General features: G+C 43.9%; 1 protein-coding gene across 2 annotated transcripts in view; it reads right to left on the reverse strand.

Moving 5' to 3' along the window:
- Positions 1–285: 285 nt before the first annotated feature.
- Positions 286–17,740, reverse strand: part of MACO1 (macoilin 1) — a 53,629-nt gene continuing 36,174 nt past the window's right edge. For both annotated transcript variants that reach the window (XM_023635470.2, XM_070260668.1), the window contains 5 exons: positions 12,553–12,711; positions 11,034–11,216; positions 8,010–8,130; positions 5,694–5,868; positions 286–747 (listed from right to left, as the gene is read on the reverse strand). In XM_023635470.2, the coding sequence (XP_023491238.1) occupies positions 545–747; positions 5,694–5,868; positions 8,010–8,130; positions 11,034–11,216; positions 12,553–12,711 (841 nt within the window). In that variant the 3' untranslated portion in view covers positions 286–544. The remainder of the gene's footprint in view (positions 748–5,693; positions 5,869–8,009; positions 8,131–11,033; positions 11,217–12,552; positions 12,712–17,740) is intronic.

Here is a 17,740-nt window from a genome sequence, read left to right on the forward strand (position 1 = left end):
GTGACACTCCTTGAATGTGTTTGGTCCTGGAGGGGTAATCGATTTTTGTTTTCTGTAATATCAATAATCATCTTCTGTAATGCAGCTACAAAATCAAAGCTGGGTTAGGTTATTTAACCCTTTCACTCTCAAAACCAAAAGCTTCCATTATCATCCCATGTGCAGGTTTTGCTTGCTTATTTGAGAACAAACTAAAACATAGAAAATAAAGGGTTGAGAAGCAAAAACTGTTTTTTTTTCTTCAAGAGGAAACTGTAAGAATACATAAAAGGCAAAATTGGCTACTTGAAATCCAAGAATGGTTTTAATGTGTTGGCCGAGAAAAATAAACTGCAAAGTTCTGTGAGGTCTTCTAAAAATTTACAAGAAAAACTGATGGGCAGTTCTAATCAGACTTGGATGTTATCTTTCCCCCCTTTTTAAAAACAACAACATATACAGTCCCACAAAATACAATATAAACTTTTTGAGTCTCGACTGCCAGAGGCGCTCCTTTGCGATGCCTTCTGGTAACCAAACGGTCGGGCAACACCACAGTGGGCCTTCACTTCTTCAGGGGCTGGTAAACAGAGGCATTGGGATCGAGTCCAGAGGGGCTGGTCTCCACAAATTTGGAAGAGTAGTGGGGGGAAACGGGGCTCAGGGGGCTGGCGGCGGCACTGTACGTTATGCTGGGCATGACGGCCATGACTTCCGCTATCTTCTGTTTTAGGTCCTTGATTTCCTGGTCTTTCTGAAGAATTTGTCCTGGAAGATCAAAGACCCACCATTAGTGAGAAGGGAGGGCTCACCCAACACAATGCCCTCTTGGGCCAATCTCAAGTGGATTCAACTCCAGCTTTGACGGTTTGTAAAGGTAGACAAATTTTTCCTGGAAAGGGCCAAAGAATAAATATTTTAGATGTTGTGAGTCACAAACTGTTTTTGTTGTTTTCTCTTTAAATGATGGAAAAATGTAAAAACCATTCTTAGCCCATGGGCTGTACAAGAACGGGCGGCAGGTCAGATCTGGCCTGTGGGCCATGGTTTACAATAAAAAGGGGTTCTGTTTATGTAGGTGTGACTGAGCAAAGAGGTCAACTTCCAGGAGCCACTTTTTTTTTTTTAAAGATGGCACCTGAGCTAACAACTGTTGCCAATCTTCTTCTTTTTTTTTCCTGCTTTTTCTCCCCAAATGCCCCCAATACATAGTTGTATATTTTAGCTATGGGTCCTTCTAGTTGTGACATGTGGGACACTGCCTCAACACGGCCTGATGAGCAGAGCCATGTCCGTGCCCAGGATCTGAACCTGCGAAACCCCAGACCGCCAAAGCAGAGTGCGAGAACTTAACCACTTGGAGACGGGGTCAGGCCCAGGAGCCAGGTTTTGAGCATGGCAGTCACTTATGGCAGCCTGAGAGGGTGCTGATTTTGAATTATGGCTCTATCTCTTGAGCTGGAATATTTTTCTGGGAGGATGGACTGTCTCTGAGTGTCCGACCAAGGAACACAGAAGAACCGAGGCCTCAGACTCAGTCACGACAACACACTCTGTCCCGTGGTTCTCTTAACAGAAAATAAAATGGAGCTCTGGGGCCGCTGCCCCAGTGGTTCTCAGGTGACTCACATCTCTTGCCTGCCTCTTGGCACAGTGCCCCTCAGACCCACTGCCCAGCTTGCCCCTGGCTGGCCGCGTTGGTAACACTACCCGACTCAGCCTCACAGCACACCTTCCCCTCAATACTCTCGGTTTCTTGATCCAACCAGCTCTGCCTGCGCAGGGCCGCTTCCCTGTCTGTGCTTCTCCTGCTGTCTGCGTGTTGTTAACTCTTGAGATTTCTGTTTCTACTTCCACACGAAGCTTTCCCTGATCCTCCCATCTAAATCAGACCCTACCCCCAACGTCTGGATTCTCAACACACCATAACTTTCCTTCCTGTCACTTTATTCTTTGTAATAATAATAATTACAATAGCTAACGCATATGTGCCAGGCACTGTTCTAAGTGCTTACATATATTAATTTACTTATCACCACAACCCTGTGAGGCAGGAATTAGCAACATCATCACCCATTATACAGATGAGGAAACTGAGGCACAGAGAGGTTGAGTGACCCGGCCAGGATTCCAGCATAGGCAGTCGGCTCCAGAGTCTGCACGCCTACCTGCCGCCCTCTTCCGTCTCTGGTGACTCCCCACTGGGGTCACGACTCGTGTCCACGCTCTCTCCATGGGGCCGCGAGCTCTAGCAGGGCAGAGGCTGTGTCTACTGTAGCTTCCACTGCTACAGCCCTTGTGCCCAGCCCAGGAGGGCGCGGAGCTCTGCAAGTTGTACAACTTGCCCGAGTCATCCAGTTATTGCGAGGGGGAGCAGGACTTAAACACTGTGTTCCAAAGCCCACGCAATTTCCAGCACGCCTGGAAGCTCCCTGGTCCACTGGGGAAGAACACTTAGGAGAAGCCCTTCAGAAATTCAAATGCTTAACAAAGGAGGAGGCTGCATTTGAGCTGCGCTCATTTTAAGTCCTACAGAAGAGGGCAATATATTTGAAATGTAAGAGAGCACGGCGGCATATTTTTAAAAAGGATGTAGTAGAGAGGAAAGTCATTTTGGAACCAGGATGAATCAAGTGATACAGAAAGCAGGAAGGAGAAAAGCAACAAGCGGTTTGATTTGAATTACAAAGTTGGGTTCTTATCAGAATATTCTGAGCACGACAGTGGAGGGAAGCAGCAGCAAAGAGCCGCAGAAGGGACCTGCTTCCTCTGACTTCCCTCACGTCCCCTCAGCCTCAAGTTCGCATCAAATATCCTCCTTCCCTTTAAACAACAGAGCCTTAGATGGAGAAAATACCTAAGGGTATCTGATCTGTGAGCCACTCTATCTTTTCTTTCCATGCAGATTTCAGTTTGATTTCTTTAATCAGTAACAAGCAAACACTCCCAGAGCTTTGGAAGAGACAGTTCCCTTTGCTTCTTCGTTGCTTTATGAGGATTCCTGAGCTGACAGCGAAGCACGGCCTGTGCGGAAGCCGAGCTGCACTGGCCTCCCTGAGCCCAGGTGCCGCCTCACTGCACGGGATCTCTTCCAAGTCTGCAAACCCAAGCGAAGGGGATGAGGCAGAGGGAGGCAGGCAAAAACACCAGTATAGGGTCACAAGTTTAGATTTAAGGCAGATTCCCAGGAACTTTCTTTTAACTGCCTTTCCTTGAGTCCGCAGATTAATAAGCCTGCTTCTCAACTCCCTTCTCTTCTTGCTTTACCACCCGGGCCATCCCCAGCCACTCCTATGGCTCCACTAACTTCTCACAACTTCTACATCCCATCTCCACCCCCAGGGCTTTGGTCCTCTCTCTGGGGTTTAGGCCCCAAACTCCCGCTGACTGATGAAGACCTTTCACGTGGGTGTCCAGGAAGCAACTCCAAATCAGAATATCCCAACCAAACTCATTCTCACTTCTCATTCCTTAAATCTGTCCTGCTCTTCTTCCTTGGTTCCAGAAACTTCATCCTCCCAGATCCCTCAGGCATCTCCTCTTTGCTTTACTCCCGCCGGACCATCCTCCTGCCCCACTCATCCCCTCTTCGATAGAAGACAGTGACAATTCCTAACTGGCCGCTCTGCCTCCTCAACCTCACCTTTCAAATCCGTCTTTCACACTGAGATTTCTAAAATAACAGCCTGAACACGTCATCTTCCTCCTGAAAATCCAGGGATGCATTCTCCAGTATGGCTTCATCCCAATCTCCCACTCTCTTCTTCCACGTCCCCCAGCTTGAGGCCACTGGACTGCTCACCTGGACATTGCCAGCATGTTCCTTCCTCGCTTACACTATTCTCTCAGGTAACGATGTTCTTCCCTGCCATTCTCTGCTCTCAGAATTCATCCTTCAAAGCCCACTCCATGTCCGCTCCCTCATGAAGCCACCTCTGCTCTCTCCTCTGGCCGTTCAAGCCCTTTGCCTCTACCTAACGGCAGCAGGCCTTTCTGCTTGGCTTGCCCTAGCGCAGCAATTCTCACAGGGTCCAAACTATCTTCATAATAATACTGAGACGTTATGTGCCTTCTTCACGCTCATCTCCTCATAAGCATAAGTGGAGTCTTCCAGAAACGACAGGCAAGTGAAATTACAGCTAATTGAATGTAGAAACAGAGATGAGAATCAAACTATTTTCTATTAAGCCAGAAATTAGAGATCTGCTAAACGTAAAATGATGCCATGTCTCATTAAAACTTTTTTTGTTTTGGAAAATACAGTTATTTCTCGTAAGAATATGTTATAGATGTTAACAAGTAATATGTATTCCATGTTATTTTTAAATAAATTAATAAGTAAATGTTTTAAGTTTTAATTTCTAATAGGTAAATATCGATAGACATAATCCACCTGAAAAGACCTCCCTGGGATGCTCAGTAATCTGAGAGTGTAAAGGCGGCCCTAAGGCCAAACAGCCTGAGCAGCAGCGCCCCAGCGCATCCCCCAGACGGTCCTGTTCGCCTGTCTCCTCTCTAGCTTCTAGCACAATGTTTACACAGAGGAGGGGATGCTCTCAAGTACCTGTTGAAATATTCTTTTCTTTCTACTAAGCCAACTGTTGGAAAATTTTTTTCAGTAACCTATTGGTGGCTAATCAATTTCTTGGACAAAACCCAAATGTCTGTTGACCAGGTCACATCATGCCTCTGTTCAGAAGCCTTCCAAAGCTTCCCATGTCACTCAGAGTCAAGTCCAAAGTTCTTTCCATGGGCTACAAGGTCTGGCAGAATGTGGCTCCTGCTACTTCTCACTCTGACAACTCTCCCCATCACTCAGGCTGCAGCCCCACTGGCCACCATGCATGCTCCCTACACCCTGAAGTGCTTTTCCCCCCACCGAGATTCACGTGGCTCACTCACTTCCTTCCTTTCAGTCTCTGCTCAAATGCCTATTCGAAGGGTCTCTCATGACCACCCTGCGAAGCTAGCAGCCCTATACACCCTGCCTCACCACCGCTGTATTTTCCTCACCGCACCCATCACCACCTGATCTATTATCTGTTTGTTCCCTCAGGGACTCTCACAGTGCCCAGCACATAGTAGGTCTCAGTAAGTATCTGCTGAGTGAAGAGCCTGCTCCCCAGAATTTTCTCCCACCCCTCCCTTATTTACAACCTCTGCTCCAACCAAGCAGAGCCAGCTGCAGCTCTGAACACGCTGGCCCTCCTGCCTCTCTGGCCTTGCCTAGGCTGTTTCTTCTGTTTAGAAGCCTCTCCACCCCTCACCCCTACCACACTGCTTCTTCACTGGGCTTACCCCTTCTCATCTTCAAGAACCAGCTCAGACATCAGCTCCCCTGAGAAATGGCCCTATCTCCCCAGGCTGGTTAGTCCCTGCCTCTCTCTATGTTCCTATGACCCTGTATATAACTGCTACACCCAATATCTTTTGGTAACTCTGTAGTTCTCTATTTCTCTAACAACACTGTGAGCTCCTTGAGCACAGAAACTCATTCTATTCTCTGTATGCCCTGCACTTGACATGTTCTCATCTCAAAACATGTCTGCAGAGTGAATTAATGTGATGATTCCTCGATGTCAATGTTGGATACTTGTCAAACCCCTTGAAGAGAAAACTGCACGCCTTCAGTTCCGAGCTCGAGGGAGTGCTGCTCTCTGTGAGCCTATGCATTCTCAGCCACACCTCCTCACCTGGGGCCACTGCTCTCCTACCTTGGGCAATCTCAAGCTGTCGCTTTGCATCCCCCAGTGCGGAGAACAGGTCCAGCTTGATTCTCGTCTCTGCGCTCAGACTGTTCTCCAGATGCTGCGTTTTATCTTGCATGGCTGAGAGGGCTGACATTAACACCTCAGTGTCCTTCTCATTTTCCTTATACTTCCGAAGCTCCTATCAATATCATCAAAGCAGCAATGTTACAAGAGAGTTTTGGCATCGATGTCTACAGACTAACCTGAAATCACAAATAAAATCCCACTATTATTGACCTGGCCCCTAGAATGCAGAATCCCGGCGTCTCAAGGGTTTAGACCTTACCACTTGGAGTGCAAAATGTACTTATATGATAATGTGTACATACAGAAACATTTCAGTAGATAAATGTCACTGTGCTGGGCTATGTGTAGATAAAATAGACTCTGTTTCCAAATAAAATGCTTCCTTACAAGCCTACTGCAGAACCACAAAAACTTTTCCTTGCTGCTAGCTCCAAATGTTGCTACAATGCTCTAGTCAAATTTGCCAAAACTCTACTCTTGACCTGCACTAAAAATTATAAAAATGTTAACTACTTTGACAAGGCATATTGCAGAATAAGCTCACTTAAATCTTCCGGTAATTTAGTCAATAAATATATATGTATATATACAGATATTTTAATTTTTTCATTTTAAGGGAGAAATCCAAACTTATTACAGAGAATTTAGAAATGCATTTAAAGTTCAAAGAAGAAAATGAAAAAAATCCCAACACTGTGAGAAATTTGATATATTTCCTTTCAGTTTTTTTAAGGATATGTGTATATTTTAGCATAACTAAATCACACTATATATACAGTTTTGTATACAGTGCTTAAAAAACATGTCAACTGTTCTTTGAAAATGTAATTTTCAATGGCTATATAATATTCCCACATGTTTATATACCAAAATTTATTAAATGAATTTCTATTCTTGAGATTGTTTCTAATTTTTTTTGCATTTATCTATGTCTGTGATGAACATCTTTGTATTTCAATCTTGGGTGAGATTTTTAAATATTTACCTTAGGAAGGAGTCCTAAAAAAGGGAAATACTTAAAAATTACATGACCTTTTCCAGAAAATTACACTTCCACCAGCAATGTATGAGGCCTATTTCATCATATCCTCACCCAAGTTGATATTATCATTTAAAAATTCTTTGCTAATTTCACAGGAGATAAATGATCTAATTTTAACCTATATGTTTTTGGTGGTTGACGAGGATAATTCCTCATCAATCACCAAATGATGTTCTTATCATTTCTATTTCTTCTGTGAATTATCTGTTCATATCTTGTCTATTTTTCTGCACATCTGAGCTTTTCTTAGCAATTTTGAGCAGTTTACATATCGAGAGTATTAATTCCTTATTTATAATATTTGTTGCAATATCTGTACCCTCCCCAATTGATTTTTACTTTTTTTTTTGCTCTGTGATTTCTTCCATTATTTTTGTTTAGGAAGTCTTCCCATGTTTCAAGATCAAATAAATTCCACTATATTTTCCCCTAGTTTAAAAAAGTTTCTTTTTTTGCCTACATTCAACTCTTCATCCGGAATTTCTTTCTGTGCGGTATGAGATGAGCTTCTAATTGGATTTTCTTTTTTCCAGTTCCAAAGCCTTTTACTGACTAACCCTCACTACTGCCATCCACTTCGGATGCCTCCTCTCCTGCACATTCTTGGCTGTCTTTGCGTCATCTTTCTACGACACTGACCTGCTAATAATTTCTTACCAGTTCCGCATGATTCAAATTACTCTAACTTTAGGATATATGACATTAGTTTTAAACGTCCCTTTGAAGAGTTAATACCAAATACTTGGCTAAGGTACATCCAGCCCCCAAACTGGCTACGTGCTCAGCATTGGCAGCTTTCCTTATCACGCAGGGCTCAGAATTGCAATCTACAAGGCTCAGAGCCATCCAGCATGGTCAACTGCCTGGTGAAGGACAGAGGGTTAGGGCTAAGAAGAGGTGTATAAGTTCCAAAGGACAGTAATCTGGCCTACACCCTGAGAAAATGAAATGAATCTGCAGTAAGTCAAATTCTGGAATAAAACACATCAAGAGGCTGTCAACGTGTCTGGCTTGTATTAGAATCTGGCTAAATTAAATATTACTTGAATGAGCTGGACAAGATCAGGCCTTCTTTTTGTCATACGGCGAGTTTCAGAAGCAATGGCATCTGGTCTGTTTGAAAAGGCACCATCTCCACACCGCAGCACGGAGCACAGATCTAACATGGAGAAGGAGTTCAAGCAGGAGAAAATCCTGTGTTCCCCCATTACCTGAACTTTCAGTTCTAGTTCTCTGATCTGGTCTTCTTTCACCTTCATGTCCATTGTGAGCTTCTTGCCCTCTGCTTCCAGTTCTCTGATCCGATTCCGTAAGGTTTCGGTGCACTCTCCCCTTTGGAAACAGAAGAGCAGGAAATGGAGGGGTTTAAAAGCCTATAGTTGACTCACATTGTGGCATTCATATTCCTCTCAGTCAGTTGGGTTTTAGCTTTTGGCTCAGTCTGCTCCTTCTCGCAGTTCTTTGATAATTTCAACAATGATCTAAAATAATTATCATTAATTGGGTTTCTAATATGAGTCAGGCACCAAGCTAGGTACTTCACCGACACTACCTTCTTTACGGGGGTAGGGTATATCATCCCATTTTCCAGAAAAGAAAACTGAGGTTACATAAATATAATACTAGTCCAAGGTCAACTAGCTTGTAGGTCAGAGAACTGAGATTTTCCAGATTCCCAATCCAGCAAACTTCCCACCAAGCTATATGACTTGAGACAATGCACACAAGCTGAGCGAGACAGAACCACACATGTGCCGTCTCCAGCAGGGGGCAGTGAGCTAAAAACAATTTTCACTTCTGAGGAGCTAGGCATTGGGAATTTCACCTTTCTTTAGTCATGAAGTTGCCACAAGCCTGGAGTAACGAGAACAAGGAGGAGCAGCATTAGTTTGCTTCCCAGGGCTATAATGAGAACAAACTGAAAAAGATAATGGCAATGGCCAGTCCAAAGCTCATTAACTGTTTAGGTTTCAAAAATGGCCTGATGGAGAGGCCGTCCTGGTGGTGTAGTGGGCAACTTCTCGCACTCTGCTTTGGCGGCCTGGGGTTCACAGGTTCGGATCCTGGCGCACACCTAGCACCACTCATCAAGCCACACTGAGGCGGCATCCCACATGCCACAACCAGAAGGACCCACAACTAAAAGATAGAACTACATACTGGGGGGCTTTGAGGAGAAGGAAAAATTAAAAAAAATAAATAAAATCTTTAAAAATAAAACAAAGGCAGGGGCTGGCCCCGTGGCCGAGTGGTTAAGTTCGCGCGCTCTGCTGCAGGCAGCCCAGTGTTTCGTTGGTTCGAATCCTGGGCGCGGACATGGCACTGCTCATCAAACCACGCTGAGGCAGCGTCCCACATGCCACAACTAGAAGGACCCACAACGAAGAATATACAACTATGTACTGGGGGGCTTTGGGGAGAAAAAGGAAAAAAAAATAAAATCTTAAAAAATAAATAAATAAATAAATAAAAAATAAAACAAAGGCCTGATGGAGAAAGGAGGTGTCCTTTCCCTACCAAAAAAGAAGGCTCAGGGGGAGGCTTAGGCCTGGAGATTAATTTAAGAATAAAAACAGCCTCTGTGGGGCCAGCCTGGTGGCACAGCAGTTAAGAGCGCACATTCCACTTTGGCAGCCCGGGGTTCACCAGTTTGGATCCCAGCTGGGGACACGGCATGCTTCGTAAGCCATGCTGTGGTAGGCATCCCACACAGAAAGTAGAGGAAGATGGGCATGGATGTTAGCTCAGGGCCAGTCTTCCTCAGCAAAAAAAGGAGGATTGGCAGCAGAGCAGATGTTAGCTCAGGGCTGATCTACCTCAAAAAAAAAAAAAAAAAACAAAAACCCCCAGCTTCTATATAAGTGATGGCCATCAAGGACCACCCAAGGAGAAGATCAAAACAAATAAGCTGAACTGGAAGCAAAAGGGATTTAGCGTCGAGACTGAAACTAATTTACTGATCCTCAGGCATACGAGACACTAAACAATATGGTTAAAGAACTGTCACACCCTTCTTAGTGGATGTTTTTAAAGGGTAGGTGCTGGATGAATTAAGAACAGCACAAGCCATGCTAGAAGACTGTTCAGGAAAGTCTCCTGCAGGTGTAAGTGCTTCAGAAATGCTTCCAACTCTCCACGCAAACAAACAGACAGAATCCCCACACCCCAGGCAGGCCAAGAAAGGGTCCCGAGAATCTGTACAGATGCCGACGGGCCAAGCAAGCTGAGCCACCTGCGCGACAGTCTGCCAGGGGAAAGAGTTCTCTCTGCCTCTTATTTCCTGAAAGGTGAAATGAGGAAGCAGCAACTGTTCTGCACGTGCCAGAGCCCAAAAGAAGGCTATTAACACGCCAAATACAAAAAAGCAAAACTCAGCGAAGATTACAGCAGGATCATATCACAGAGATACAAATTAGGATAGAAACTTAAAACGAAATAAATAATAATTTACCCTCACTCTTCATCTATAAACCCATAACTGACCCCACATGCACATGGACTTCATTAGCCAAAAAAACAAAACTGATTAAGTAGAACACCCCCACCCCCCACCCCCTAAAAAAAATGGCTCTTAACTATCTTTTCTCCTTGATGGAATTCAGATGGCAGTTACGTACCAGTTTTGGAACACCTGCACACTGTTCAATGGCATATAGGAAGTAGTCCCCAAGGCTCGTCACTCCACAAATTCAGTGATATCTAATAGTGACATGTTTCATCTTTGCCCCCCTCTTTTCCAGCTCATTTAACAGTTTGCTGATATCCAACATAGACATGAGCAGTCTGTACCCAGAGCTCGGGCAACCAAGATTTTATCTTTCTTCCATTTTAAGATAACTCCAGAAACACACACACCTAAGAGTAGAGAGTAATGACAGTTCTATAAAGGGAACAAAACTCTAGATTGGACTCTCTCAAAGTGCTTAGTGACAATCAGTCTTACAGAAAGGGACTGGAACGCCTTTTCTGAGCAGCACTTTGCCTCCCAGGTGTGGGAGGCATGGCGATTCTCACATCCCACTTTAGAGATGAGGTCACCGAGGGATGAATTTGTTCTAAGAAGGGGCAAGCTTGCACAGATGGAGCTTAACCAGCTAATAAAGCGGTACTTAAAAGCAATCCATCCATGCACGACTGTTGTGTCTCCAATCCTGCACAAGGCATCAAATTCCCACGTCTGTCTTGGTACAAGGAAAGCTGAGCTTGCATTAAGCACTCAGGTGACGTGGACATACCTGGATGCAGCAGCAAATGCAACAGCCCGAGCAGCAGTAGCCTCTTCTAACTTCTTCCTTTTTTTCTCTTCCATTAATTGCTTTTCTACAAAACTTCGGGCTTCCTGTTCAGCTTTTAGCTTTTTCTCCAACTGGCTGATATTCTGCTTGTCTTTTTGCTTCATTTGAACAGCATTATGTAACCTATATGGAAATGATTGTCATACAGGGTTTTATAATTAGAAATGCCTACTATAAAGCTTGGAGAAACACGGCTTCTCTTTATTATTTTAAGGCCAAAGTAAACAGGAGGTGTGAACAACAAGTCATAAGTATCAGTTCTCAGAGTGCCCAGGGAAAACACACTGGCGTTATTATTTAACAATTCCTACACACCAATAAACAAGCTACCTTACAAGATATAGATTCATACGTAGCCTCTGCTCTATTAAGGTAAATGATCTACAGAAGGTAATCCAGAAAATAGGATAAAACAAGTTCCTACTAGAGGGAAAAATAGCTGTAGAACTAATTCTAATACCCCAAAACACCTTGAAAGAACTTCACTCTGACCAAGGAAGAGCTGATGGAAGCAGCCCCACTGAAACTAAGGAAAAGGGTGTGAGGGGGAAGGAATTTCTTTGTCTGAATACAATTATGCTGGAGCCAATTGCAGCCTTTCCTTTCCAGCTGAGAGACGTTTTCTCAGAGGATCCCAAAATAGATCTCATAGTCACAGGATGCTTAATTTCAGAGAGAAATTTCAGCCATAGTCCCTTCCCTGCCTACTATCAGGCCCAGCTTTACATATCAATATAAGGTGATATTAAGATATATCTCAATATACCAACATAAGGTGAGATGCTCTCTGTGCATCAGTGCTAGAGCCAGCACACATGTGGGTCAGAAGCAACAAAGAGATTATTTGGCTATAAGGCTCTAGCTTTTGAGTCATGCTTCTTAAACATGTCGAAGGTCCCCTCTTTCAATGGGGAAGGCCCAGAGCCTACGATAGTGATCACTACCCCAGACACATACTGCCTAGAGATTAAAAAAAGGCAGACCCACACTGAGCCAAGAAATAATTCCAGGACGACTTAGAAAGCATAAAAGAATTTACACAGAAACATTTTGCCTGCCTCTTCAAATAAAATCAAAGCTCAAAATCATTTTTTAGAACCAGAAATCAAAGTAGAGTCTAATCCTCTGGAAACTTTCACTCAAAGGAGCAAGACTTTCAAATTGTGGCAGAACTGCTTGTCAGCTGTACTTATAACAAACGCTCCATAACTATTTTAAACTAAGAGAAGTTATTAAGTGAGAGAAGACAAAATAGTAATATTAAACTGTTTTGTTACAATGAAGTAAAGTTTTAGAGATTTTATAACATGTTGACTATCTGGTACTAAATTGAATATTTTATTTAAAAACCCCTCTGCTAGGTCCCTCTGTCTTCATGAATCTCGTGCCCCAATCCCCGAGACAAGCGAAACAGTGAGGCCGCCTGGCTCACAGCCAAAGGCCCGAAAGGCACGCGTACTTGTTCTGCAGCAGCTCGTTCTCCTGCCGGAGCTGGCCCATTTCGGAGCGGATCCCTCGCTCGGTGCTTGAGAGGGAGCTGATCTGACTCCGGAGTTCTTGTTCCACTTGCCTGCTGGCCTGCAGGTCAGCCTTTAACTTTTTAATGTCTTGTTCCAGCCTAGAAGAGGGAGAAACACAGCACTGTCATCACAGAGAGGGCGCCCACAGGGCTTGGTGGGAGACGCTGGCTGAAGTCCTGGACTGCTGGATAGTGGAGGGCCCCTGGCAGCTCTTGCACCACCAGAGTCCTGCTTGCAATCGGTTCTTACTGACTGCTTCTGCCTGAGTCTCCACCTCTTCCCACCAGAAGATAACTTTTTATTTCCCCCAAACGTTTGTGAACACTGACAGCTGAAGATGGAGCTTGTGAGTATCTGAGCTGCCAATCAAAGAGGAGGGGAAGGCAGAAGAGGGTGGCTGAAGGCTCCGGTCCCTTCCCTCCTGGTGAATTTCCCAGGCCCCTCAGCAAGGGACACGTGTTCAAAACAACCAGCTCACGGCCCGCCTGCTTTAAGACATTCTGGCAGATCAGAATCTACTGTCTGAGACTCCCTCCCATCACGGCCCTAGAAGAAAACAGTGTCTGAGACAACCTCCCAAAACTGCTAGCATCCCTGCTAAACGATGTTCGCACTTCTGGTGGTTTTGACAGAACAGCTCATTAGCCTGAACAACAACGAAAAAAGGAACAAACGGCACACTCTAAGAATCATAAGAAAATGCCATCTGTGAGCCGAAGTCTATCTTTTCGACTCCTTACTCCCTGTTCCATCTATTTTCTTTAATACAACAATAGTTTCACGTTAAGCAATATGTACTGGGGAACTACTACACGCACATGTAGGACCAAAAGGGTCAACAGAAAGTTTACAATCAAGCCCCTTTCTTCATGAGAAGACTTTACAATTTCACTAGAGGCCAATCAATATATACTTATGATGATTAAACAGTAGCACAAGGAAGGCCGTGATTACAGCCATGGTGGCAGGAATAATAACCATTTAATAAGAACGTAGGTGCCCGGCATCGTTCTATAGGCTTTAATGGTATGAACTCACTTAATCTGCACAACTATGGGCTAAGTGTGGGGCTGACCCAGTGGCGAAGTGGTTAAGTTCGTACGTTCTGCTTCCCAGCGGCCCGGGGTTTGCCGGTTCTGATCCCAGATGCGGACATGGCACCGCTTGGCAAAAGCCATGCTATGGTAGGCATCCCATGTATAAAGTAGAGGAAGATGGACATGGATGTTAGCTCAGGGCCAGTCATCCTCAACAAAAAGAAGAGGATTGCCAGATGTTAGCTCAGGGCTAATCTTCCTCAAAAAAAAAAAAAAAGTGGGCTAAATGTAATTATTATTCCCATTTTTACAGATGATGAATCTAGATTCAGGAAAGGTTCCAGGCCAAGGTCATAGTGGACCTAGCTCCAGAGTCCACTCTCTTCTCCAGTAGGCTGCACTGTGGCTCTGGCATCCACAGCACAGTATGGGTAGCAGTGCACACAAGTTCTGAAGAGAGAAGATGGGAATTGAGTAGGGCCTCGAAGGGTGGGCAGGATTTGGAGAAGTAGAAAGGGAAGGGGGGGCATTCTAAATAAGCGGGAAAACAGGCTCAAAAGCTCAAAGGCAGGAATAGCCATAGATATCTGGGAAGAGAGCAATCAGCCCGGCCCCTGAGGAAGGCTTGTGCTCCGGGAACAGAGTGAGAAGGGTCTGGCAGATGGGACTCTGGAGAGTGGCACTGAAGGTCAGGCTAAGGATGGCTGCCATGCAAGACTTAGGAGACACCTTTTCCTCAAGCTCACAGAGAGACACAAATCAGTTTGCTCCCTGAGACTCTTGTGCATTTCACTAATCCAACACACCAACAGAACCGAGATTTCTGGGGGCAATGGTGATCTCTCCATGAAGCCACCAGCTCCACTGAGTAAGTCCCTATAGGCATGTTTTATTAAACACAAAACCCCCGAAGCTCACCACAGTGATCAACACTTACTAAATATATGCTGCCTGGCCTCCCTTAGAAAAACCAAAGAGCAGGTTTATTTACTTACCTACCTTTAGCCGACTGAAACAAAATCTCAAAAAACAAGAAGTCATGAAACCTCGATGGTCATCTCTCTGGCACAGCAGCCAGGCCCCCCTGTCCAGTGCCCGAGAGCACAGACTGGAGACCTTGTGTTCCAGAAATGCTGCCGGGTCTTCTGACCCAGCCCGCTCCCCTGGGAAGGGTCACAAGTCCACATCATGCCACACTTTCCCTATTGCCAGGGTTATTCCAGTTACTCTCGGAACTGCTCTAAACAATTACACACCATCCCTCAGTCACCCGAAGTAACCCAAGGGATGTTTTCCAAAACAGGTCGATGCTGTCAGGTTATCCCCATTAAGAAGTTTGGCTGAAAAACGTGTTAGGTAATTTATCTTTCATGAGAAGTTGATTTCACAGTCTGAGGATAGCACTTTTAGTAGAAAGGGTGAATTTTAATGAGAATAGGGACTTAGCAGGGTTTAGTAACAGAGTTTAGGATCAGGATTCTAGACTCAGCTCTGGCGCCAACTCTGTGACCCTGGGCAAGGCACGTAACCTTCCAAGACTCAGTTTCCCCATCTGAGGCTAACAATCTCTACAGTTCCTCCCAGCTTGGTCTAGGATTTCTAAGCCTGACACACTTAACTGCCGGCTGCTGATCTGCCTCCTTAGATTAGCAGCGTAAGCTGGATCATACGCAGAGGCGCAGGGATCAAGTTGCACACAACCCGCCAACTGGAAGACAGCATGTACCCCAGCTGGGGAGGAAAGAAAAATTTAATCTGCAGACGCTAGATGTCAGTAATTTCGCAGTTATTACTTTTTTGCATTTTTCACTCTATAAAAGCCAATTTTCCTACCACGAACTAAGAATAACAATAGTCTGCATGAAATTTTAGGGCTCCTTGAAAAATGTAAAAACTCAAAGAGTTAACGCAATTATGAGAGCTTTTAGTGCCACATGTCTAGAGTGTAACTTCTGGAGACCACAGAACACTAAACAACAACATATTTTTTATATGGAACTATGAACATTTTGTCAAAGACCTACACAAGCACAATACAACAAAAATAAAACGACGTGGTTACAAGAGCATGTTTACTTCGTGAAAATTCGTAAGTTGTACACTTAAGATTTGTGCACTTTTGTGGATGTGTGTTACATGTCAATAAAAGTTTATTTTCAAAAATAAAATAATAATTTTACTCAACTAAATTAAATTAAATTTTTCACTAAATTAAATTTCACTAAACTAAGTTTAGAACTAAAATGCTTCAGGATTTTCATAACTGCTACCATTAATTTTGAAACACTCTGAATTATTGTTCTCCAAACAGTTGCAGCAAACCTGTGAGTTACCACCAGCATTCTCCAGGTTAAGAAACACTGACCTACAGGAACACTGCATAATGACATGTAAGATCAAAGTGCTAAATGGGAAGTTCTCAGTAATTTTTGAAGTTTCTGAGGGAAAACTGTCATTGTCTCCATACAGAAAGCATTAATTTAACCTTGATGTTCACTCTATTTTAAATCTTTACTGGGGTAGGTGGTACGATGATTTACAGTGCTTACTGGATTTTTCATTGCAAAAGTGATACCTAGTCAATATAAAAGCTGCACACATAGAAGAGAAAAGGATAAAGAATAAAAATGTAACTAACTCACAAGCCTCTCACCCAGACAGAGCCACTCACTGTTTGCATTTGCTTTACTTCTTTTCTGTATGTCTTTCTTTCTTTCTTTCTTCACACATGTAAATATTTTTAATACTGGTGAGAGAGTACCACATACACAGTTTACATCTTAAGCACCTTGCCACACCATTAGAAATTTTTCATAAACAATTTAATTGCTGCAAAATATTCCACTGTATAGATGTACCATCCAATCCTATTTTCTACGATATCTCTCAATTATTGCATAACCTCAATAGAAAAATGCATATGCATGAGTTTTAAAAGAATTATGTGAATTACTAAATTGAGCTGAATCAAGCTAGTCAAGTGCCCGGGGCATTTATTAGACAGATAACTACGACTTGTCTTCATGGTATGCTTAACCCTTCGGTCCTGAAGGTCAGTACTTCCTAGGTGAAACGCAGATATATAATTTACTGGTGAGAAGCATCAAGAAGTACTGATTAAATGGTGTTAAGAGGCTAATGCAAAATCTTCAAACGTATTCATGGAGTTTTATCAAAATGTCAGTAGCTGCAACCTAAATTGGAAGCAAGTGGTCAGAAAGAAAATCAGCAGAAGTAACAGTTTATAGCCCTTAAAATTAACTTCAATAAATAGGGAATCAAAAGAAAGGAGGAAAACAATTCATCCAGGAGCTCCCTTCCCTACACAGCAGACGATTACAGGGATAAAAGGGAACTTTCCTCCAGAAGAGCTACAATCTCACCCCCCAAAAAACTGGGCCAGACAGATGTGAATCCAACTTTGGCGAGGCTTGGGTAGGAAATACATGCACCTCCCACTTGCCCAGCTCCCGGGGCACTGGCTGTCACCCTTACCAAGGCTGCCCGACGGTGCTGCCACTTGGGATGCAGACAGGGTCCATGGCAAAGCTGGAGTCTGTGTGTCCAGTAAATAAGTCCATCTGTACCCACTTAGACAAGCCAGGGTTCTCATCAACTCCAAATGTTACCTATGAGGTCTGGGCACCTTTCCTAGCCACTGTACTGATAATTTTAAAAGACAGCACTCAACTTCTAAACTTGCGAGGTGACTTCTGAAGTCTGGCAGACTCCCTAATCTACAAGCAAGAGTGGGACCACCCAGAGCAGCACTTCCTCAGGTCTCCACTCGGGGGGCCGGGCTGCCTTTAAAGCAAAATCGCCAAATTGAGGATCCCTCTTACACACTCCAAACCTGAATTCTATCTCATCTTCTCCCTCATCCCGCCCAACTAAAGTAAGCTATAATGTAAATGGCTGATAGTTACTTAATTTTAAGAGGAAAAGATATACACTTTAATAAGGGGTAATCTTCTAGCTGACCAAAAGAATGAAGCTCAAACATTAGCCTTCCAGGCGGGCTAAGCAGGAAAAATATCTTTGAGTATCTTTAGGCACATCTGATAGTAAAACAAAGCACATGTTCAAGTGT

This window comes from Equus caballus, chromosome 2 (genome assembly GCF_041296265.1).
Source record: "Equus caballus isolate H_3958 breed thoroughbred chromosome 2, TB-T2T, whole genome shotgun sequence".
NCBI lineage: Eukaryota > Metazoa > Chordata > Mammalia > Perissodactyla > Equidae > Equus > Equus caballus.